This window comes from Prionailurus bengalensis, chromosome B4 (assembly GCF_016509475.1).
Source record: "Prionailurus bengalensis isolate Pbe53 chromosome B4, Fcat_Pben_1.1_paternal_pri, whole genome shotgun sequence".
NCBI classification, from domain to species: Eukaryota; Metazoa; Chordata; class Mammalia; order Carnivora; family Felidae; genus Prionailurus; species Prionailurus bengalensis.
This window is the reverse complement of record NC_057358.1, coordinates 122279435-122304638: the sequence shown is the minus strand read 5'-3', so window position 1 is coordinate 122304638 and position 25204 is coordinate 122279435. Positions and strand designations below refer to the sequence as shown.

The 25204-nt window shown below is 41.6% G+C and overlaps 1 protein-coding gene across 2 annotated transcripts in view; it reads right to left on the bottom strand.

Annotated features, from left to right (window-relative positions):
- Positions 1 to 5666: 5666 nt before the first annotated feature.
- Positions 5667 to 25204, bottom strand: part of DRAM1 (DNA damage regulated autophagy modulator 1) — a 41893-nt gene continuing 22355 nt past the window's right edge. Inside the window, exons 3-8 of one of the 2 annotated variants that reach the window (XR_006294476.1) lie at positions 23190 to 23332; positions 16846 to 17023; positions 12610 to 12668; positions 8578 to 8670; positions 7789 to 7990; positions 5667 to 5932 (exon numbers count right to left, since the gene is read on the bottom strand). Coding sequence is in view for 1 of the 2 variants with exons in the window: in XM_043562334.1 (XP_043418269.1) it covers positions 7946 to 7990; positions 8578 to 8670; positions 12610 to 12668; positions 16846 to 17023; positions 23190 to 23332 (518 nt within the window). In the remaining variant the exon portion in view is untranslated. Of the gene's footprint in view, positions 7991 to 8577; positions 8671 to 12609; positions 12669 to 16845; positions 17024 to 23189; positions 23333 to 25204 lie in introns of both variants that reach the window. The other variant, XM_043562334.1, reaches the window with a different exon arrangement.

Genomic DNA, 25204 nt, shown 5'->3' with positions numbered 1-25204 from the left:
CTCACCTTGCCTCCATTTAGCAAACTGGATCCTCCTCCAGGTCTCCCTCCAGGCATGATTATCCCTGGGGATCTGAGCCAGGTGCCTCAACTGGTCACACAGACCAGGCTTTGCAAACCGGCGTGCGCTCCAGTCATGTTGGCATTTTGTTAAAATGCAGATTTGGACTTAGTGGGTCTGGGGCAGGGCCCTAAAATTCTGCATTGCTATCAAGCTTCCAGGTGATGTTCATGCTGCTGGTCCCCGAACCGCACTTAGAGCAACGAGATCAAAGAGTGTAGTGCTTCTCCATAGTACGTTTTACAGTAGTATTCCCTTGGCTGTTTCTCCATTCCACTGTAAATACCTTGAGGCCAGAGCCCGTCTTATTTATTGTCATATTCCGTAGCCTAGCATTGTGCCAACCCAGAGTAACTCTCAATAAATGTCGACAAATGAATAAGTTAATGAGCTCACAAGCTGAAAAAATAAAAAGGAACCAGATCTGTAAAGAACCTCACAGACCATACTAGGGGATTTATGGGGAGCCACTAAAGGATTTCAAGAGGGTTATATATATCATATGTGTATGTGCAATGTGTTATAAAGGACCAAGACTGAGATCAACGAAACAATAGCGAGCTACTGTACTAGTCTAAGCAAATGATTATGAAGGCCTGCACCAAGGTAGTGATGATGGAAATAGGAGAAAGAGAATTAAAGACCATAGAGATGGGTTGATCAGACATTCCAATTGCTTCAGACAGATCCAGTTTATTCTAGGTACAATTGCCAATAGTGTCCCTTTCATTCCCCCAAAATACTCTGGTTTGGCTAAACCATCTGTTCACCCTGTACATAGGAGATAAACTTATTAGAATATGAGGTCGGGTAGGGAACAGAGTAAGAAGTCTAGGATATGGTTCTCAAGTTTCTGCCCTGGGTGACCCAGTGGATGTTAACACCATTTACTAAGCCAGGCAGCCAGAAGGAGAAGCAGTGGGAGAAGTTTCTTCTTAAAATATAAATAGTTAAGTCATATAGCAAGTCACTGAAAAGTGTTAAGTAAATTGCAGTAATTTACTAGCATGAAAAAATTACAAAGGAGGCATACAAATGGTTGGAGTTTTGGAGAATACCGATCAAAGGGATCGCCAAACTGAGAACGACATTTCTTCCTGAAGCTCTGAATAGAGTTAGTCTCAGAGCACTTTGTTAGGAAACCTGCCCTAATCTGCCACTCAGGCCAACGGCAGATGGGAAGTCAAAATGGCCAAATAATTCTGGGTTTTGTTTCTCTGCATTTGCTTCCCTTCAAGTCACCTATGTGTCTACTCCCAACAGCCAATGATCTTCAGGATGCCCTGGATCACATTTGAGCATAGTCATTTAGAGTCCAGATAATGATGTACGACGCTAAGGCTTAACTAACTGAGTCAGAACAACACATCTCCTGAACACGAAAATGTTCTCTCTCATTTATAGGCCACGTGACCCACGATCCTTACTAACCTCTGTCCACACTTGCCAACACCTCAGCTTTTTCCCCTCTCCCCCAACATGTCAACAACCAGGTAATTATTTAATAAAACTCAGAACATACCTTTTCTTCTTCTCTTGGCCAGAGAAACCTGGGATTTTCCCAGTTTCAACTTCAAGGTGGCTCTTAAGGGTTCCAAGTGCAGTCAAGCGGAAGAGTAAATTCACCCTCGAGAGCCTTTTGAGGGAACTTTCAAACAAAACTGTGACTTTTCAAGTATTAAGAGGAAATGACAGACTGAACTAAGCTCAGGATTCATTTTAGAACACGTGTTAAAGGTTATGTTAGCAGCTGTCAAATTGCTGGCCAGCTCTAAATACATCACTCTTCACCTTAAATCAGATGTCTTGGGTGGTACCAGGAACCTGCTCCTCGGGGCCGACCCTGAGCAAAAGGATCACTCACGAAGGTGAAGTCTGTCTTCCAGGCATTCTTATCACTGGTCCAATATCATTCTGATGGGCAAGAGACCTGGAACCCAGGACCCCAAGTCCTGAGACCATTATGGTTTCCTGCTGCTGTTAGAGACCCAGAGAACTCTGACGCTGTGGGGGAAGCTGTGCATGTGGTGGGGGGTGGGGGAGCTCTGGACTTTCCACCCAGTTTTCCTGTGAACCTAAACCACTTTAAAAAGTAAAACGTGTAAATATTTTAAATGGCATAAAAGGGGGTTGCTTGGGTGGCTCAGCTGGTTAAGCATCTGACTCTTAGTTTCAGCTCAGAACATGATCTCACGGTTCATAGGATCCAGCTCCATGTTGGGTTCCACGCTGATAGCACGGAGCCTACTTGGGATTCTGTTTCTCTCCCTCTATCTCTCTTTCACTTTCTCTCTCTCCCTGCCCCTTCTCCACCCACACGCTCTATCTCTCTCTGTCTCTCTCTCCATCTCTCTCTCAAAATAAATAAACATTTAAAAAATAGCATAAAAGGTACATTTAGGAAAAATTAAAACCTATTATTTCTAAATAAGTTTTTTTCAGTTTCTCAAAGCTGGAGTTTCCTCTCTCTCTTTGTGGCTCCTGCATTGCTGTATCCCCCACCCACTTGGGCCATTCCACAATGACCACCAAGCCAAGGGGTCAGGGAGGGCCAAAGGATCTGTGAATTCTCCCTGGTGTTCGGTCATGAGTCTGCCAGAAAGGGGAAAAGGGATATTGTGATTGATGACTGAGGTCTATAAAAGCAAAGTATTCTCAGAAGAAAGTGTAAGTGAATAGTAGCCCTTCAAAGAGATGCCAGAAAGTGGGTAGAAAAAGCACAAGATTAGAAGAGGCAATGACAAAAGTGCAAGATCACAATGAAAACCCTAAGTGAGATGGAGACACTTTTGACCATGAAAACCAGAAGAGGTGGAGCCTTTGGGGAGGAGAGAGAAGAGAGTCCTGCTGTCCACAGAGAGGGGAGCAAACAGCCTTGCCCTCCCTGCCTTAGGTGCTTAAATAAAAAGGGGGAACAAAGAGGGAGAGTGTTTGTAGAAGAACAGTGGGTCAGCCTGCCTCTGTCCCACACCATCTACCCCAGAATCCACATCTGTGCCTGTCGATGAATGACTGACTCACCCCTGCAAAGGTGAACTTACAATCAGCATCCTCAGTTTAGAAGGAAGGGTAAAATAGTTGGAAAGATTTCCCAACAACAAAAAAAATGATCAAGTAAAAAGGTTCTAAAGGCAAGATGACTATATTTGCCAAATTACAAACCCAGTTCCCATTTGTCCCAGCATTCCCGCTTATGGGAATTTCTCCCACAGATTTCCTCGCACATGCATGAAATGATGTATGTACAAGGTCATGCAGGAGTCTGGGAACCACACGATAGCTCATCAAACAGGGGACTTGTTAAATAAATGATGGCACAGCCACACAATGGAATACAATGCAGGTGTAACACAGAACCAACTAAAAAAATAAGGAAGCTCTCTGTATTGATAAGGAAGCATCTCCAAGACCCATTGCTTAGTCAAAAAAAGGAAGGCTCAAAGCTGTCGGTACAGTATGCTACATTGGGGGCAGAAGTTAAAAGGGAAACATTTTAAAAAGTGTTTCCGCTTGTATTTTCATAAAAAGTGGCTATCTGCAAAAAGAGAGGTGTATGGAGTAAGTGTGGATAAAGGAAGAGTACAAAGGCTTTTCACAGAATACCTTTTTATTTTGTTTTGATTTTTGCATCCCCTGAATACTATTACTGATTCAAAATTTTTTAAATAACAAATGGTTCAGGAAGTAAGGGCTGGGAATGGGAGCAGCTGAATCCCCACTTATCTAGAAATTACCTTTCCACCCCAGGATGGTAAGGCCTATCAGTCAGGGCTCTTACAGGGCTATGCATCAGAAATCCTTATCAAGTTTATCGAAGTTAAAAAGACTGTCAACTCTTGTAACGGAAGAGTTCAGAGGCAGAGCTGGCTTCGGGGACAGTGGGGCACAGAGCACTCCTCACTGCCGAGGGACTAACTGTGGGCTTACTATGTGTCTGATGGCACCCTGGCTCAATTCTCAGAGCAGATGGTTGGTACCTCGTTCAGCATTTTCTGGGCATCGATTTTGGAAGTCACTGCCACCCCCCAGTATGGGTCTGGCATCCTGCTGCCCTTCGCTTTAGAAGATGAGTCTCCTGGGGGTGACCAAGGAGAGCCAGAAGCTTCTCCTCCAGGGCTTGAGGCTGTGGTTGCTCTCTTATGCAACAGACAGGACGCAAATGCATGACATTCCGGCCTTGAGAATGCCGGGCGTTCAGAGCCAGACCAAGAATATGTGTGTGGGGAGACGGCTGGGCTTACTGACTTGCCAGAATCAGGGAGTGGGAGAGAATGGGATGCCACTTATCTCCCTCCCGCTCCCCCTTCCTCATTCCAGGGCCCAAACACCACACCAGCATGTCTCCAACTGAGCGAAAGAATGAGAACATGGGACAATGCCACATGCAAGGGATGTTAGGAAACCCAAACACGGCACAACACTGATGTACTTAATTTGGTTTGTGAAATGCAATTTCTGTGGAATCCTCCGTTAGTGTTTTTTAAAAAAAAAAAAAGGAAGAAAGAAAAAGACCCACTTGATCAGAAATCAGGAAAACAAGGGTCCCAGACCAGGATCTGTTGCCATCCCACCGTAGAACCTCTTGCATATCACAGAGCTTCTCTTTGCCTTAGTTTCCTCTTCTGAGAAATGTGATAATTGACTGCTTGACCAGACACATGGGGGTGAAATAAAAACACAAAAAGCTTGAAAATATATAACTTTGAAGTTAACTGAAGGCCTGTTTGTTACCTAAGTGGCTGATGTTTACTTTTTTTTTTAACCTGAAAAGGTTGTCAGCGAGTATAATTTGCTTTACTTGGAAACAAGTTGTCGTGTGGTACCACCCAAGACATCTGGTGTGGGGGTTTGGGGGAAAGCTTTAATTCCATGACGGAATCTACTGCTTTGTGTCTGTCCCAGATCCATTTCCCGTTCCTTTCTTCTGAAAAACAACTTTCACCCACCATCAGCCCAGCATCTCAGACACAGTTGACCTGTCCAGAGGTGGACAGGTGACACAAGGCTGACTAATCAGAGCATCATACTTCCCTGAGCTGGGCATGGGCATGTGACCCAAGCCAGCCAGTCAGAGATAATGAGCTTTAACTCCCAGGCTTTTGATGGAACTATTGAGAAGTCTTCTCTTTCTGCTGGACAGGTTGTAGGCCTGGAGCTTCTAGAAGCCATCTCACTTCCACCGGGGGAAAACCTGCCTGAGAATGATGTCAATAGGGAGAAAAAGCAGAGCTGCAAGAGGGAGAGAAGAAATGGAGTTCTGGTGCCACTTTCAGACCAGCCATCCCTAAAGCCCGCTGTACCCGTGGACTTCTCAGTCACTTGAGTCAACAGATGCCCCTTTCTTCCTCAACAAATTTGAGTTGGATTTCTGGCACCATCAACTCTAAGAGTCCAGACTGATATGAACTTCTGATACTAATGTTTGAGTCTCTACAAAGATGAACCACTGTGCCCACATGCAAAGCTGTAAGAATTAAGAAAACATAGAGTTTAAATTCTACCTCTATAGAGTCCAAGTGGAGCTAGAATTGTTCCCTGGATATACATACTTCATGGTAGTACCTAGTCAACATGTTACAATTGAACAGAAACACAAATTACTAAAATAAAGAAATATTTCATTTTATTCTACTCTTTTAGCCAAGAGGGCCAAGGAAATGCAAAGTCATGGAACTTAGAAATAATACCATAAATGTGGATGAGACCAGCTTTAGGGGTTTCAGGGAACCAGCAGAATGTGATTGTCTGGAGTGATTTTTGGCATTCTCAGTTTGGCAAGCCAGGTGTACCGTTTTGTCTATCCCACGTAACAATTTTGGTGGTAACTGTCCAGGTTGAAGAGAGTTGGCATAGGGTCGTGAAGCCCAAACAACTGAACTGTTTACAGTACACAAAGCAAAACAGTCAACATTACTGAGTGATACAGACCATTTGTTTATCACTTAACTAGTAAACCAGTGTAAATCTCACTATGCAGCACTACAAATACCCCTAGTCATTCCTTCACTTGTTCACTCATTCATTCATGCATTCATGAGTATTTATTGAGCACCTGCTCTGTACCAGGAGGCATCCTGGTAAACGCCTGATTTACAAAGATAAAGATCAAGGCACATACTCTGCCAATCTATCTCACGGAGAGATACGGACATGAAGAATAATAATGCATCATGAGAAGTGCAGATAAGAAAAGTCTGTTCAAAGTGAGTCCCAGCTGAGGACTCATTCTCCTACAGGTTTCACAGCACAGGAATGTGACATTTTCCCCCCATCTTCAAGATAATGAATGCTTGCCAGAGCTTCAGTCAGTCTTTCAGTTCCAGTGTTACTATGGGGACCCACAGCATCACAACAAGTTGTAACAGACTCAGACATGGTTATCAGGTTCTCACTGCTGAATACAGGCAACACAGTTTGTTGTTGCTGAGGTGGCCGACTGCTTCATTCACTCGGTAAATATTTATTGAAGAGCCATGATGTGTTCACCGCTCCTGGATTCCCTCCCAGGCTGTCCAAGTTCTGGCCCTCGCAAATGAACTCAAGGTCTGGACCCACTTGGCCAGATGGAGGTTTGTGGTCTGGAGGGTCTTTGAAGGAAGGCCTTCTCTTCAGTTTTCAAACCTAAGCCTTAACATGTCAAGGCCCGCTTCTTGTTCTGAAATGATTTGCTTTTCATTTGTCATTTGTGATCTGGGTGAGACGGTGGAGTGTGTAGGTCGTGTAGGTCTTAACAAAGGACCAGGTTCACATTTCGTGAGGTATGCAAACATCCAGCTACAGGCATAAAAAGAAGGATCAAATAAACTGCACCCTCTACCTTCTCCCCTCTCCTCTCTCAGACCTACATGCTCTTCCACAGGTTTACTGCCATGAAATAAATTCGAGATGTGAGTTTCAGCTTCTGAGTCAGACTATGTATCAATTTATGCCAGTTACAACAAAGGGTGCCTTTACAAATGGTCTTTTTAATGCTTTTCACAGCTTGGCTTTTGTGGAGGGTTCGTATTAACCAGAGGTCTTCCCACAATCCATCTCTTCCACAAACGGTCCCTGAGATACTTTCCATCCTTGCTCATCCAGCAAGGACAATGATCCAGAATCCAACGAGGCTTTCTTGTCAGGTGCTTGTTTCCATTTTCTGGTTGTTCTAAGGTTTTTCTAATCTGCCTTGCTGAATTCATCCCACCTGGAATTAGGCCCACTATGGCATGCCAGTCAGCAGCAAGGGTAAACACTGTGGCTCTGTGGGCAGGGAGGCCCATGGGGGGCGGAATTTAAAACCTGAGGTCTTCTGTGTTCACTTAGAGTTAATGTGCATAGAGATAGTAAGGCCTTTCAGCATAAGCATTTTGCTTAGTTCACATAAAAATCAGAGTATCCTTGATAGTGTTAATTTGTTAACTAAATCATTGCGATCATTATAAATCAAATTTTGTAAGTGTTCTCGTGATATAAAATTAGACAGTTCATGCTCTAAAAATAAAAATTTTAAATGAATATGCCCTGATTTTACTTCTTAGTGAATTCCTTATTTAGTGTATTTGCACCAATCACACACAAAGAAAACAAAACAAAACAGAATCTGTGCAAAAACAAGAGCTGTCCATTTTCTGTAACACCTTATCTTCTCTGTAATGAATTTGTTAATACAAAAAAGTGTCTACTTAGAAAATTATAAAAACATTGCTACGATGTCACAAATGCTCTACACTCACTATGAAAACATACCTTTGGAAATAGTACAACTATTGGGAGTTCTTAATGAAATTCAAGTCCCGGAGGTACTGCAGATGCATTCCACACAGGGCAGCATTAAGACCCTCCTCTGTACCACTTCCAGAAATTGCCTGCGACTTTCACTGAGTGACATATAATTCTTCTTTCTTCAAATATCATCATTGATTTCTGTGGATATCCTTAGGGTGACACTCTATTAAAGACAGAAGAAAAAGGTTTCAAAGGAGGTACACTGACTGGTGCCAGCTATGGACTCCCAAAAGCTTTGCCCCACCCCTTCAGAGATGACCTCACTATGGTTTCTGCAGAGTTCGAGTTGGGTCTTAAAGAGTTTTCTTGGCTTTCTTCTATATCCTTTCAGCTAAGAATTCACTTGTTTCAAAATGTAAGATCTTCCCTGTTGTCAAACCTGATAAGGTCCTACCTTCTCTCTACCTTGGGAACATTTTCCACAACAAATTTTTGTTTATTAAATGGACATATTTCCTATTATTCGGAACTAGTAAATGAGGCCTTCAAAAAGCTAATAACCAAGATATCTGACTATAGGCATCTAGTGGCAGAGGACATATGAGAATTTCATTGTTGGGAGAGCTGTTAAAGATGCTTCCCTTAATATTTACATGTTTTTCAAACACATAAGGGTAAAAAGACAGATAGTGCTTTCTTAATTTTTTTTAATTTTTAAATTTTTATTTTTTTAGTGTAAGAAATGTTCTATGGATTTCTCCTAATCCTAATTGTCAGCAATTTATAACATTTGAATTGGTAAATACCTACCTGGAAATCGTGGATGAATGTTAGGAAGTAGAAAATAAAACCAAAGGCCACTGTCCATTCACAGATTGCACTCACTACGTGATATATATAATCCTAATAGCAACAATAAAGAAACAGAATTTAGCCTAAATACCTTCACCATACTGTATGTATTGAAATACAACGCTGGTCAGACCAAATGAAAACCTTGTCTGATGAGCATAAATCAACCCTTTGAGAAAAGGCAGTGAAAGGCCAGGGAGATGAACACCTGCCCAATGAGGGCACCTGCCCAATGAGAATGTGAATGCAATTATCCCAAAAGTTCTTGGGGCTCTCGTACACTCTGGTTTTACGACCTAGTCTGTACACTTCAAAAGGCAGAATAATGGCCACAAAATGGCTGAGAAACATATTTGGGCTCAAGGGAAGAAAGAACTTTCCATTCAAGGCATGACTTGCTCTCCCACTGCTAAGGAACCCCAAAGTTCAAAGGCATGCCTAAAAACATCTATCTAGTCAGCCTTTGGGCCCTTGTTAAAACAGAATGAGCTCTCGCACCTGGAGGAGACTGGCTGTCACCACTTGGTGTTACATTTCCTGTTACTATACACAATGTCCGTTTAGAACCTAATTCTGCTTAACACTGTAAGGTAAACACAGCCACAAAGCGCAGGCTAATGAGACATCTACACGTTAACTATCTTATTGGGGGCAGGGATGAAAGAATGGAAGGCTTTAATTGGGGGTTTCTCCTATGTGGGCCAGAGAATTAATAAAAATAAATGGGACTGATGACTGCAAAAAGAGAGGGAGGACTGACAGCCCACTCCTCATCGGCTCAATTCCGTTTTCCTCAAATAGGAAACTGTGACTCCAGTGTTGTTTTGAGAGATTCAGAAAAAAGCCTGTGTTTGTGTGTTTGTGTATGTGATCTCTCCTGATTTTTAAATGCGGTAAATTACTTTAAAAGCATTTTTAGGGGCATCTGGGTGGCTCAGTCTGTCAAGCGTCTGACTTCGGCTCAGGTCATGATCTCACGATTCGGGAGTTCTAGCTCCATGTCAGGCTCTGTGCTGACAGTGCTTCAGAGCCTGCTTGGGATTCTCTCTCTCTTGCTCTCTCTGACCCTCCTCTGTCCCCCACCACCAACTCTCAAAATAAATAAACTGTTGGTTTTTTTTTTTTTAATAAGACAATGATATTATAAGGGTGCCTGGGTGGCTCAGTTGGTTAAGCATCCAATTTTAGCTCAGGTCATAATACTGAAGCTCACAAATTCGAACCCCACATCAGGCTCTGTGCTGACAGCTCGGAGCCTGGAGCCTGCTTCAGATTCTGTCTCCCTCTCTCTCTGCCCCTCCCCCACTCAGGCTCCATCTGTCTCTCAAAAATAAGTAAGCAGTAAGCATTAAAAAGAAATTTTTTTTAAATAATAAAATAAAATGAGACAATGATATTATAATTCTTACACTCCCTACCAAGTAAGTCAATGCACAGGAATGTCCTATAAAGTTTCCACGCACTCCACAGAAGTCTAGGGAAGTACCTAACTGATTATTCCATTCAGTGAATTAATGCAAAGGGTTTTGTGTGCATTCCTTGATATTGGGAACAGAAAGCAACACAAGCATAGCATGGTAATTTATGGAGTGAACAAAAATGTGGTACTTTTCATATTTTTAAGATAGAAGAGAAAATAAAAAACAATTTTCAACTGCCTGGGGGATATATATACTCTTATGAATCCTTCCCAGCAGCTGGTTTGTTTGATTTGTGGTGAAATGCCTCCCCCAGTGGCTGAATGGTAAAAATACACCGGAAGCTGCTTGGCTGTGAGGTCTGGCTTTCAGAAGGGACTTTCTTAAAACTTGTGTCTGGATCATTATTTTCCTCCCCATCTTCAGTCTCTCTGTTGTCTCTTACAGCTTCCTCACATGCCCCAGTCCTCTGCTGTGGAAAATCCACTGATCCCACTGGCCCTCTAGCCACCATCTTATTTCTCCCTTTCCTCACACCTCCAAACACTAGACTGATGAATGAATGAACCATCCCTCTCACCATTTCTTTAACCTCCTGCAATTGGCTTCTGATACCAACATTTTACTGAAACTGCCTTTTGAAAAACATCGGTAACTCCCCTGGTCCTTGAAAAACAAACTGCCATTCTCCCACTAACTCTCCTCTCCTGGGCATCATTCGTTCCCTATGTGGCATCTAGATGAGCCACCACTATGAGTAGCCAATGGCATGAGTCCATCTCAACTCCAAACCTTCAATTCCAGGTGTTCTGACATTTGGGCTGGAAATTACCAGTCCCTCTACCCTGTGCCCTGATGGTTCCCAGTTGCCCCCCCCCCCAGTCTAGTCCCTCACAATAACTGGACATTTCTCTTTAATGTTTCACTACAGCCTCAGATTCAACAATTCTAAAACCAAACCACCCAGTCCCCACCTGCCCCCGGCCATGGAATCATTTATTCCTGTTCAGGACCCTACTTCTCTCTGTTTATGGGGACAGATTCTTTGCTTTTCCCAAGAGAACACTTGGAAGTCTTCTTTGATTCATGTCCTTCTATTCTCATTTGTCACTTGCCAGTACCCATTAAATATTTCCCCATATTACTTCCACCCTAGGCTAATTTTTTTATTTCCTTTTTTTTTTTAAGTTTATTTATTTATTTTGAGAGAGAGAGGGAGAGAGAGAGAGAGAGAGAGAGTGTGTGTGTGTGTGTGCGCACGTGCGCACATGAGCAGGAGAGGGGTGGAGAGAGAGGAAAAGAGAATCCCAAGCAGACTCCAGAGCTGTCAGCATAGAGCCCTACGCGGGGCTTGATCTCAAAACTGTCAGCTGAAATCAAGAGTCAGATGCTTAACCAACTGAGTGAGCCACCCAGATGCCCCTTTTTTCATTCCATTTTTAAAAGTTTTAAATTTTCATTTCTATATGGTTAATATATAGTGTTATATTAATCTCAGGTGTACGATATAATGATTCAACATTTCCATACATTATTCAGTGCTCATCATGATTAGTGTACTCTTAATCCCCTTCACCTATTTCATCCATTCCTGTACCCACCTCCCCTCTGCTAATCATCTGTTTATCCTCTATAGTTAAAAGTCTGTTTCTTGGTTTGTCTCTCTCTCTCTTTTTCCCTTTGCTCATTTGTTTTTTAAATGCCACATATGAGGGAAATCATATGGTGTTTGTCTTTCTCTGACTTATTTCACTTAGTATATACTCTCTGGCTCCATCCATGTTGTTGTAAATAGCAAGATTTCATTCTTTTCATGGCTGAGTAATACTTCATTGTGTATATATTCCACATCTTCTTTATCCATTTATTTATCAATGGGTATTTGGACCACTTCCACAATTTAGCTATTGTAAATAATGTAGTAAACATAGGGGTGCATCTATCCTTTTGAATTAGAATTTTTGTATTTTTTGGGTAAATACCCAGTAGCATGATTACTGGATCATATGGTACTTCTATTTTTAACTTTTTGAGGAACCTCCATCCTGCTTTCCACAGTGGCTGCACCAGTTTGCATTCCCACCAACAGTGCATGAGGGTCCCTTTCTTTTCACATCCTCCTTAACATTTGTTTCTTGTGTTTTTTATGTTAGCCATTCTGACAGGTGTCAGAACGAGGTGATATCTCATTGTGGTTTTGATTTTCATTTCCCTGACAATGAGTGCTGAGTCCCCTAGGCGAATCTTGATTTGAAAGCTAGAGAACTGCCTTCTTCCTGCTAATCTTCTTTCCCCGTACTTGCCTATTCAAAAACTTTGCGTTAACTCCCCTCCTGCAAATATAGCCCTGACCACATTTATTTTCCACGCCATCCTGAAACAAACCACCCTCCATGCTGGAGGATCTCATCCTTTCTGCTTAACATTCTCTGCTTCCTCTGCCCTCCATACACCTTAATTCATACTGACCCCCTACCCTACCTCTTTTGATTAGGAAATTCAATTAGGAATTCAAAATTTTGAAAATAATCCCAGGAACCACGTTCAACAATCATACTGAGTTAAATTTTACCTTTTCTTTTGGATTCCATTCCAGCTTGGTTATAGAAATTAGTGAAGCACAGGCGATCACTAAAAAAAGGAGATTGTTAAGGAAAGTCCAGAAAAAAACCAGGTCTTTGAATGTTAAGACTATTCTGCTAATAATCATCACACAGGGTCAAAATATTAATACCAACATTTCTGTAATCAAACCAGTTATATCAGCTTCTTATAATCTCAACCCTTAAATTAGACTGTGATGGAAATACAGTCATTCCTTAGCAATACCTTTTCAGTTACGTATAGTAAAATTTTAATTTGTGGCTACATTATGCCCTACTCTGCTTTTTAAATTTTGTCAAAATGACTGACACAGCTATCCAGATACGTTCTTTTTGAATACTCTTCCCCTAAAATACTACTTTCCCTAAATAAAAGTATTGAATAAAAATACTCTTTCCCTAAAATACTATTTTCAAGACAACAGCTTTAAGGAAAGATTAACATTTCAAGGTACAAAAGCACCACAAACTACCAAGATTCGTCTACAAAAACAAGGTAAAGATTCAAACTCCTGTCTTTAAAAAACAGACTTTTCCCATCAAGTAATCAGGTATAAGCAGAGTCCTTCCTTCCTGGCCCAAAGGGTGTACAAATCAAAGAGATAATGTCCTACCTCTGACCTTAGGAGATACCCTGAGAGGCCAGTCAAACAGTGCCCAGGACTGAGGCCAGAGCCTCCGTTGAATGTCTGCAAAAGGCGGGGACAGCCATTCTGATGGAGCTTAGAATGCAAAAGAGAAGGCTAGAGATGAGATGCTCTTAAAATGCTTTTGCAAACAGACGAATTCAAAGCTTAGAGTCAATGCCAAGTTTAGAACTTCCTCTGAATACAGAGTCAGCATCTCCTCTCCCTGCCCTCCCCACCCCCCAATATTTTGCAATTCTTAACACTTCTCGGTTTCTCAAAATAAAAGGAGTAGAAAGCACAGAAGATTCTCTGATCATGTCATTACCATATCTGTTTCTAATAGTTTAAAAGTCTCTTAATTCTTTGTTCTTGAGTCCTATCTTCTGGGCATCAGGTACCATGCTGGTGGGGAGGAAGGGGGAGATAGAGAAAACTCTGGAAAAACAGACTTGGTGTCAGCTCTTGGAAACATCACAGCCTTGTCGGACGAAGCCCAGGGAACGCGCTGCATTAAGACAGAAAAGAACAGGGCACAGTGATGACTCAGAGGGAAAACGATGAGTTCAGAGTGGAATGGGGTGTGAGGGGTCAGGAAAAGCTTCACTGAGTTGAGCCTAAGCTGAGTTGAGGCTTGAGGAGCTCTCTAGAGCAGCGTCACCCCAGAAATTAATGCCAGCCACATGCGTAATTTAAAATATTCTACTATAGTAGCCACAGTAAAAAACAAACAAACAAACAACAACAACAAAAAACCTAAAAAGAACCAAATGAGGGGATGTCTGGCTGGCTCAGTCAGTAGAGCATGTGACTCTTGATCTCGGGGTTGTGAGATCAAGCCCCCTGTTGGGTGTAGAGATTACTTAAAAATAAAATCTTAGGGGTGTCTGGGTGGCTGTAGGTTGAATGTCCGACTCTTGATTTTGGCTCAGGTCATAATCCCAGGATCATGGGATTGAACCCCACACTGGATTCCGTGCTGAGTGTGGAACCTGCTTAAGATTCTCCCATTCTCGGATAAAGAAAATACTCAATCCAATGGAGTATTACTCGGCAATCAAAAAGAATGAAATCTTGCCATTTGCAACTATGTGGATGGAACTGGAGGGTATTATGCTAAGTGAAATTAGTCAGTCAGAGAAAGACAAAAATCATATGACTTCACTCATATGAGGACTTTAAGAAACAAAACAGATGAACATAAGGGAAGGGAAACAAAAATAATATAAAAACAGGGAAGAAGACAAAACAGAAGAGACTCTTAAATATGGGGAACAAAAAGAGGGTTACTGGAGGGGTTGTGGGAGGGGAGGATGGGCTAAATGGGTAAGGGGAATTAAGGAATATACTCCTGAAATCATTGCTTCACTATATGCTAACTAATTTGGATGTAAATTTTAAAAAATAAAAAATGAAGTTAAAAAAAAAAAGATTCTCCTATTCTCTCCCCTGCCCCTCCCCCACTTGAGCATGCACTCTCCCCAAAATAAAAAAATTAAAAAATAATAATAATAAATCTTAATACATAAATAAAACCAAATGAAATTAATTTTAATAATATATCTTATCTAACTCAATATATCAAAAATGGTATCATTTCAACATGCAATAATATAAAGAAGTAATGTGACATATTTTATATTCTCCTTTTCTTTCTTCTTAAATCTTTGAAATCACTGTGGTTTTTACACTTACTGCACATCTCCATGTGGACCAGCCACATTTCAAGCGCTCAGTAGCCTCGTGTAGCTAGTGGCTACCATACTGGACAGCTAGGCTCTAGAAAACAAGGTGGAGGAAGATAATCCATCCAGGTAGAAGAGAACGGGTGAAAGCTGAGAACAGAAAGCAGGCAAGTCCAGAAGAAACAATGTAAAATGAGGTCCCAAATTATGGGTCTCAAGAAAAGGAACGTGGGCTTTATGCTGTTAGTGATTTTGTGAAGGTTTTGAAAGCTTTAGAAGCCAGGTGCAAGATGGATAGTCTCACAGGAAGGGCTTAGAAGCAAGATCCTAGCAACCAGCCTCACTCTCTGTTTCAGTTTCTTCAGTAGTCAAATAATGGTGTTTCACAGAAATACTGTAGTAAGGAGAGACAAGGGCATTTCAAAGATGCTTTGAAATCTTTGTAAAGAAATATAAATACCTTGCTAATGTTTAAGACAAAAGAACTCTTCATATGGATGAATTCATTCAAGTTAATTTAATACAGGGACATGATCTGTTTCTGTGGGAAAGCTGTCCCTTGGCATGGCTCATTGGAGCTGCCTAAAAATGGGAACTATTTGTGTGTGAAACTCTGATGGCTGAAAGCCTTATTCTGCTAAAATTCTCTCTAATTTTACCATCTAGAGATGTGTCTCCAAAGTTGGAAGCAAGGAAGGAACTTTGGTTTTAACACTACAAACACTTCTATATACTTTACAACTAACACAAGCTAAAAGTAGTTATATTTGAAGACAAACATGAGTGTCTTCAATCCATAAATAGAACAAAGAATCGAGAAGGAACCATCTCTGGAACAAGGGTCTGCATTTTGTTTAAATTTCTCAACACTAGGATTTGCTTCCTCTGTACTTAGAAATTTTGTAATCAAAAATTTCCTTCCCTAAGATGAAAAAAACAAAACGAAACCCAAAATCACACTTAGACTGTACATTTTGTACAGCTTCTAGTTTAAAGGAGAATCACAGAGCTTAATATTTAGAAGCACGTGGTGCATTTTTACTCAAGCTTGCCCACTTTATACAACTCAATCCAGACTAACAAAGTTTCCACTAATTAAATAGTTTTCTATTTTTCTACAATCTGACAGGAATCAACATTTTTTGATGCCTCTGCAGTTTTCTTTGATAGGACTACAGACGGTATTTTGAAAGATGGGGAATTTTCCACCTCTTAAAGACACAGCTTTTTTTTTTTTTTCTGTTAAATAGCTCTAGAAAGAAAGAGAGAAAGATCAAGCTCTCATTCCCTCTAAATCAGAATGCACAAGCATAAAAATTCAGATTTTCTTTTCACATTGTGGAATACGAAAAAGGAATGAGATTTCATTTTGAAACTGGCATCAGTGATAACCAGAGAAGGCTAAATGTATTTCGAGTGATTTAGAAATAAATGATAGAGAGCTTTCTAAAACCTCTTAACATGGATGAGTAAGTCAGACCATCTAATGAATCACCTACGTGCAGGGTGAGGGCAGAGTACAGCCCCTTGGGACTTCACAGGGCTATTACTTTAAGTACAATATCAATATTTGGTGTCTTTGAACAAGCACTACAAAGAAAAATAAATATTTTCACATGGCTTATGAAATTTTCCCTGTTGGGAGGAAAGGAAACAGACTAAAGTGTTTGGACATGTTTCCATTCTCCCTGCACACCATTCCCCACAAAGATTCTTTTGAAATAACAACACAATGTGGAAATATTTTCTTAATGATTTACACTTTTCCGCCAGTTGTTCTTCTGAAGCATGTGGAAACGGGGCTGTCAATTTTTCCTTTTTTTTTCATACTTTTTTGGGGGCGAGGGAGAAGGGTTAAGCTTTCGAAGACACTGACAAATGTGCAAAAGGATACTGGGGACCACAGCTGCGCAGGAAACGGCAGAGATGGCCATCCGCACGTGGCACGTGGAGAGGCTGTTCCACTGGGGACACGATTTGTAAGAGATGACGGACTGCAGGAGTGTGTAGACCACACCACAGACAAAAGCCAAAAGGGCACCACCGTCATGGACCAGGGGGACAGCTAACTCCTGGAGAGAGAGTCACAAACAGGTGTTACTCCACGTGAGTCCGCGTGCAGTAGGCCCACGCACCCACCCACGCTGATCCACTCAAAGCCACAGATGCACCCACCACTCCTTGGAAAATGCGACTGCCTGCAGAAGACTACCAAGAGAAAAGCCTTCCAGACCCTGCAGTAAATGCCCTTAGTTGTTCCACAGCAAACGTGGGCATGCTGGACAGGGACAAAGTGATATCTGCCTTCGAGGGGGGCGAGTTGAATATGGTGGGCTCTGGAGTCTGGCAGAACCGTATAAAAAAAATTTCAACTCTGCCACTGGGTTCTGTGACGTTAGTTTATAACCTCAGTCTCTGTATCTGTAAAATAGGCATAATAATTTCTGCCTTGCAGGTTTGCAGTGAAAATTATATGATGAATTTCATTTAACAGCATGCAACTGGTTCCGTGAAGGTACCAAGGGTGGCTTCGGGTTTTCAGGCTCCCTGCTCCCCAATAGTCTCTTTGTCTCTCCCCACATGCACATGCAAATCTAAGTAAAGACACTGCCCTTGCCATGCCAAGGTAGGTTCAAGTCAAGGCCCCACCCCTACATCCTCTAACCAGCCAATTCAACCAGAAGGCACCCTTACATCCAATCTAGGTAAAGAGTCTGGTATTGATCCCGAACATGCTCATGATAGACCATTCAAGGAGCTCACTTTAGGCTCCTTTTAATCGTGCAATGGGCACAATTATGGTATAACTATGATATTGGATTGAACGACAGAGTCTCTGGTTGAACTTGAAGATGTGAGCTTTGCAAAGGGGGAAGTGAAAGTATTGTCCAAGAGGGCCTGGTTTGGACCCCAGACTCCTGCTGGCCCCACTGTCCATACCCTGTCCCTCCCAGACTTTTCTTTGACCTGGGTCACCCAGGCTTCCCCAGAACCACGGTGTTCTTCATCTGTTCAAAAAGAAACTGATATCAAATCTTTATTCTCCACATGGGAAAAGAAGATTAAAAAAAGAAAAACCAGGGGTGCCTAGGTGGCTCAGTCAGTTAAGCATCTGACTTCGGCTCAGGTCATGATCTCGCAGTTTGTGAGTTCAAGCCCCACATCGGGCTCTGTGCTGACAGCTCAGAGCCTGGAGCCTGCTTCAGATTCTGTGTCTCCCTCTCTTTCTATCCCTCCCCTTGCTCATGCTCTGTCTCAAAAACAAACATTAAAAAAAAATTTTTTTAAGGAAAAAAAAGAAAGAAAAACCACTTTCAAATTTATTTGCTAGGGAAATTTATTTCCTGGTATCAAACCTAGGAATATAGGGGAAAATCCACAACTTGATTTATGTTATAATAAAATATGGCTGCACAGACATTTTGCAACATGGCCTATCAATTACTCATTTATTAGGTATGGATTTTGTATTCCTAGGATACCTAGCATGGCATACAGATTTAGGAAAGTTATATATAGAAAATAAAATACATTCTATGCCCTTTAAAAAATTTGTAGACATTTAAGTACTTTAAGAATTAAAAAAAAATCACTCAACTGTACACTTAAAAATGGTTTAGATGTCCAATTATTTTACTACAATGAAAAATGACAATAATTCAAAGAAAATGAAATCACTCTCTTGAATAGATAACTGCATGCTCATGTTCATAGCAGCACTATTTACAATAGGCGAAACATAGAAACAACTTAAGTGTCCCTCAATGGATGAATGGATAATTAAAATGTGATACACACACACCAATTACTATTAAGCCATAAAAAAGAAAGAAGTATTGCCACTTATGACAACATGGATGGATACTGAGGGTATTATGCTAAGTGAAATAAGTCAGACAGAGAAAGACAAATATTGTGTGATCTCACTTATATGTGGAATCTTAAAAAAGTTAAAAACTGAACTCTTTGATACAGAAAACAGATTGATGGTTGCCAGAGGTGGGGGGGGGAGGTGGGGAAAAGGGGGTCAAAACATAGAAAATTCCAGATATAAGGCCTGAGGATGTCATGTACAGCATGGTGAGCATAGTTAACAGTGCTGTACTGTATATTCGAAAGTTGCTAAGAGAGTAAATCTTTTTTTTTTTTTTTTTTTGCTAAGAGAGTAAATCTTAAGAGTTGTCATCACAAGAAAAAAATTGTAACTATGTGAGGCAATGTATGTTGATGAACTTATAGTGATCATTTTGCAATATATACATATATCAAATCACTATGTTATACACCTTAGACTAATACAAGGTTATATGTCAATGATACCTCAGTAAATCTGGGGAAAAACAATATTAAACCAAAATATAATAATAATAAAAGAATGAAGACAAACAGATTCTCTCCTCCCCCCTTGAATGTTAGGCACATTAGGACAAGGGAAAACAAAAGGCAAGATGTCCACTGCTAATGAGTCCTTTTAAGGAATAATCTTCTGAGAATCCTGATGCTTTCCACTGTCTACTTTCTTTTTTTTTTTTTTTTTTTTCAACGTTTATTTATTTTTGGGACAGAGAGAGACAGAGTATGAACGGGGGAGGGGCAGAGAGAGAGGGAGACACAGAATCAGAAACAGGCTCCAGGCTCTGAGCCATCAGCCCAGAGCCTGACGCGGGGCTCGAACTCACGGACCGCGAGATCGTGACCTGGCTGAAGTCGGACGCTTAACCGACTGCGCCACCCAGGCGCCCCTGTCTACTTTCTTTTTTGCTAAGTAAATCAACATCCTGAACTTAAATACTCTGTTTCCTCCAATTACACTATCAGGGAATTCGCTTCTTAAACCCTGGCCAATTCAACACATCCTTTAGGATCTTAATCTGCAAACTTCATGGGCCCTCACAAACCCCCACATTAGCCCTGACATTACTGGGTCAAAAGGTCCTTGACTCTGCAGGGGTCGTATGTGGGAGGTGCTTTTTCCGCTATGGAGCACACACTCTCGCATCAAAGGTCTTTTGGAAGCGAAATGATTCTCAGATGAGGCGTGAATTGTGGATAGAGGCTAAAATAAAAACCCAGCACCCTTTTTGGACCTCTTTTTTGAAACTCTCTTATTAATTTAAAAAAGTAAAAAATAGAGGTGCGCCTAGGTGGCTCAGTTGGTTAAGTGTCTGACTTCGGCTCAGGTCATCATCTCACAGTTCGTGAGTTCGAGCCCCATGTCAAGCTCTGTGCTGACAGCTCAGAGTCTGGAGCCTGCTTTGGATTCTGTGTCTCCCTCTCTCTCTGCCCCTCCCTTACTCACGCTATGTCTCTCTCTCAAAAAATGAGTTAACATTTACAATAAATAAATAAACATTTAAAACAATAAAAGATAGTAAAAATAGAGAAAACTAGAAAGTTGAAAGGGTTAAACCTTGGAAAACAACTTTTCCAAAAAGGAAATTTCTGGAAGGAAGGAAAGTAAAGCATTGAGAGAGATTGGTGAGGACACACCAGAAAGTTGCCATTCTGCCTACCAGCTCAGGACAGAGAGCCCCGGAACTTCTGACGAATACAATTTACTCCTACTCAAGCAAATCCCCCAGAGATAGCCAGTGCTCTCCTGCCCGCACACCTCCAATTCCTCTGGAAGGAACAGCTCAGGTTGGCATGCTGAAAATGAATTACAGGATATAAAACAAGGAAGTTGTAAAGATATATTTATGGGAACAATGACAAGGCAAACACTCTGCTCTCAGGAAAGTTTAAGATTCTATTTCTGGTTTTTGTAAAGATGTAATCACTTCATAGAAACCCTAAAGAGAACCACAAGTTCAATTATCTGACATCTAAGTTTTCTTTCTAAAGTCTGCCTTTCTGCTTTAAAGCTTGATGGCTATGGTGCTTATACCATGAGTTATTTGGAGAATAAAGCGATAGGATATCATCTAGTGCCTACTATTCCCCACCGAATAATTCATATCCAACAATCTACTAACGATTATATCATTCCAAATCTTCCCTTCACCCCCCATTTTAATTTTGCTTCCCATCATGCTTTCTGGTGTTAGGGATGTGAATTGTGTACATGCTTTCACTCTCAGAGATTTACCCATTCTGGCAATGGAGTTAACTCTTTCCCACAGGCTCTAGACAGACTGCTTCAATTCAAAGTGCACTTCTGCCTTTCGGTGCTCAGACAATCCTGGGCAAGTATTAACTCCTCTGGGCCTCCATTTCTCCACTGGCAAATGAGGAGAATGCTACTACCTGTATTCTGAGGTCATTACTAGCATGATAGGAGTACTGGATGTTTTCATAAATTCTATCACATAGGAAATTTTCAATAAACGTCGTCATGAAAAGGGGCACCTGAGTGGCTCAGGTGGTTAAGCGTCTGACTCTTGGTTTCAGCTCAGGTCATGATCTCATGGTTTTGTGAGTTTGGGCCCCATTTGGGGCTATGCCCTGGGGGCATAGAACCTGCTTGGGATTCTCTCTCCCTCTCTCTGCCCTCCCTGCTCACGCTCTGTCTCTCTAAAAAAAAATAAACTTAAAAAATTAAAAAAAAATTGTCGTGAAAAACCAAACGCATACAAGCATAAAATATAAAGCAAGAGTCTCCACCATGTGACCAATGTCGCCTGCAATCATGTATAGCAGCCCTTGTCTTATTTCGCCATAAAGGGACAAGAGGGGTAGCAAAGTAAATGGAGCCAGAAGCAAATGTATTCACACAATTCCTTCAATGAAGCCCTCTACACTTGCTCTGGGGAGGCTACAAACCTGCCTCTCACCTTTCTACCGACCTTTCAGTGTTAATACGGAAACAACAAATATGTCCAAAAATGGATTTATAATGTCCAAAAATGAAAACTCGTCAGCCCTGAGGCTTGGGAGACCATCCCTGCCCCACAGGGTGTCCTGGAGACACTATGCAATATAAGGAAGGGTGTTTGCCACCTCACCCTTCACAACACAGCACCAACTTTCCTGGAGCACTTTATTCTGTCCCCTGATCGACAGATGGCATCCCCCATGTGCAGTGCAAAGAAAGTGATTTATGAGGCCATGTGGTGCAGGTGAGACAGAGGACTCTCTGACAATGGTCTGACTTCATGCAGGAGGGGGCATTAGCAAATGGATGGGAAGCAGATGGTACAGGTGGAGGCCCGAGGTTATTACCCTCGCAGACCCATAGCAGGTGCAACGGCCCTGTACTGCAGCTTCTGGGCACGGACGTGTACTTTAGCAGCTGGCTGGCAGCCAAGGTTGACACCTTTTTGTGAATATCAGCACCACACAAGATCGGCCCACTTCTGGTGGGAAAAAAGTTAAAGGAGTCCTCCTGGGCAGAAGCAAGTCTTCCTGGAGTAACTTCTTTTGTGCCGCCACAAAGAAACAACAGGGGCAGGGGGAACAGGACCACCTCGGTGTTAGCCCCTAATGATGGCCAGGGGCTGCCACGTACGGCCTGCTGGTTACTCTGCAACATCTCATGGGACCCTTTACAATAACCCTAGGACACGATACTATTATAACTAGTACGAATTTGAAATACAACACATTTTTAAAAAATATTAAATACTGTCTCCTTGGACAAATAGCTCACATGCCTTCCTGAAAGAGACCTTGGGATGAACAGGTATCTACAAGTTAGAACAAAGCAAGTAGAGTTTTTTTCAAACACTCAACACAGTAGGAATCTATCAAGCAGACTCTACAGAAGTCACCATATAAGTTCATTTGCTCCATGTTTTGGCTCCATAATGAATGAGCTGAGTAACCCTGAGCATATGATTTCACCTTCATGTACCTATATCCTCACCTGCAAAGGGAAGAGATCAGGAGCTGCTCTGTGAACTGGTAAATACACACACACACACACACACACACACACACTCATATACACAAATACTTTCACACTCTTTATGAAACTATTACAGTGACTGAAGTCACTCTCCCCACCCATCAGATCATGTTAGTAACATGGGGCAATGCAGAGTCTGGAACATCGTGTGAAACACGCTCTCTCATAGGTGTGCAAACGTGAACCCCACCCTCTCCCAAGCACCAGGCAGGACTGACTTTCAAACGATAAAGATGTGTTTCTAAGAAGCAAACTATCCCCACTTTTACAAACTCATCAACTATTTGAGAACTCTCCTGGCACAAGCATGCCCCTTGTGTTCCTGCTTCTCTACTCCAGACACACACATATTCCATCATCCCCAAGAACAGAAAAAAACCTTCAGGACACACCTGGAAATTGGCTACAATGCCCATTCCGATACATCCCACCAATCCAAGAACTAGCGACACCAGGTTAAAAACAGGCGTGCTGAAATAGCTGGTTTGATTTTGCTTCTCTACTATTTTGTATCTTGTGTACATTGTGGCTGCACCTGAAAAAGAAGGGCACTTTGGTGAATTTTTATTATTTGACCTTTTAGAACGAAAACCACAGGGAAAGTTTTGCCTTGTGTTTTTAAAATCTGTATTTCAGTTTCCCAACTGCCATAGTCTCCCACTCACCCACCCTGTCCTTCCTCACCCCAACTCACTCTCCCCACTGTGTGTATCATCACACACAAACTTGCCTGTTATCTTTTTCACATAAATGCTACTGTGCACATATTCTGTGACTTACTCTTTTTCACTTGAGATAAGTCACCATGGAGATCTTACCATGTACAAGTAAGTCTACTTCCACATTTTTAGGGGTCTCATCACGGTATATATTTATTTCATCATTCTCTTAACGTTCGACTTCTACATTGTCTGTTTCTCCTGTTACAAGGAATGCTCAGTGAACAGCCTGGTACACAAGTATTTGGCATGCTTTCAGTGTTTCTGAAAGATGAATTCCTAGAAACAATATTACTGGAACAAAAACCGTGCACAACTGAAATGCCAAGAAGTATCTGCAAATTGCCCCAAGACTGTATGGCAGCGTTTATACTCTCACAGCAGAGTTTGAAAGCAATTTTACAAGTCCTTTTAATGGCTTTTTTAATTGCTACCAACCTGATGAATAAGAATCAGCAACCTGTTGGTTTAAACTGCATCCCTCTGATCATTAGTGAGATTGAGCAACTTTCAGTATGTCTACCGGTCATCTGCATTTCTTTTTCTGAAAATTGCATTTAGACTTCTTTTATTTTTCTTTTTATTTTTCTCTTGAGTTTGTCTATTCATTTAAAAAAAATTTTTTTAATGTTTTATTTATTTTTTGACTGAGAGAGAGAGACAGAGCATGAGCGGGGGAGGGGCAGAGAGAGAGGGAGACACAGAATCCAAAGAAGGCTCCAGGCTCTGAGCTGTCAGCATAGAGCCCGATGCGGGGCTCAAACTCACAGACCACAAGATCAGGACCTGAGTTGAAGTCGGACACTCAACCGATTGAGCCACCCAGGCACCCCTTCATTTTTAATTTGTAGTTGCTTTTTAAAAAAATGTTTTACTGAGGGGTGCCTGGGTGGCTCAGTCGGTTAAGTGGCCGACTTCGGCTCAGGTCATGATCTCGCGGTCCGTGAGTTCCAGCCCTGCGTCGGGCTCTGTGCTGATGGCTTGGAGCCTGGAGCCTGCTTCTGTTTCTGTGTCTCCCTCTCGCTGCCCCTCCCCCATTCGCGCTCTCTCTCTGCCTTTCAAAAATGAATAAACGTTAAAAAAAAAATTAAAAATAAATAAATAAATAAATAAATGTTTACTGAGAGAGAGAGAGAGAGAGAGAGAGAGAGAGAGAGAATCCCAAGCAAGCACCATGCTGTCAGTGCAGATCCCGATGTGGGGCTTGATCCCAGGAACTGTGAGGTCATGACCTGAACCAAAATCAAGAGTTGGACACTCAGCCAACTGAGCCACCCAGGCGCCCCTGCAGTTGCTTTTTAAACATTAGTAGGAGACATTAGTCTACTGTCTGCTATAAATATTACAGGTTTTCTTCTGGTCTGTCTTTGATTTTGTTTTTGGTTTTTGTTTGTTGGTTGGTTGGTTGGTTTGGTATCCTTCATCAGTTAGAAGTTTTAATTTTTTTTAGAAGTTTTAATTTCTTATCTACTAAATCTATCAATTCTTTCCTGTTTAGCTTCTGGGTTTTGTGTAAGCTTAAAGCATTTCCATCCTCAGGTTTTAAAGGATTTTCCTATAACTTAATTATCTTACAGTGTTGCTTTTCATGGCTAGTTCTTTCATTGCCACTGGTTCTTGTGAATGGTGTGAGGACGGTACAAAGGGTATGTTTTTCCAAAGACCTTACCAATTAATCAAATACCACT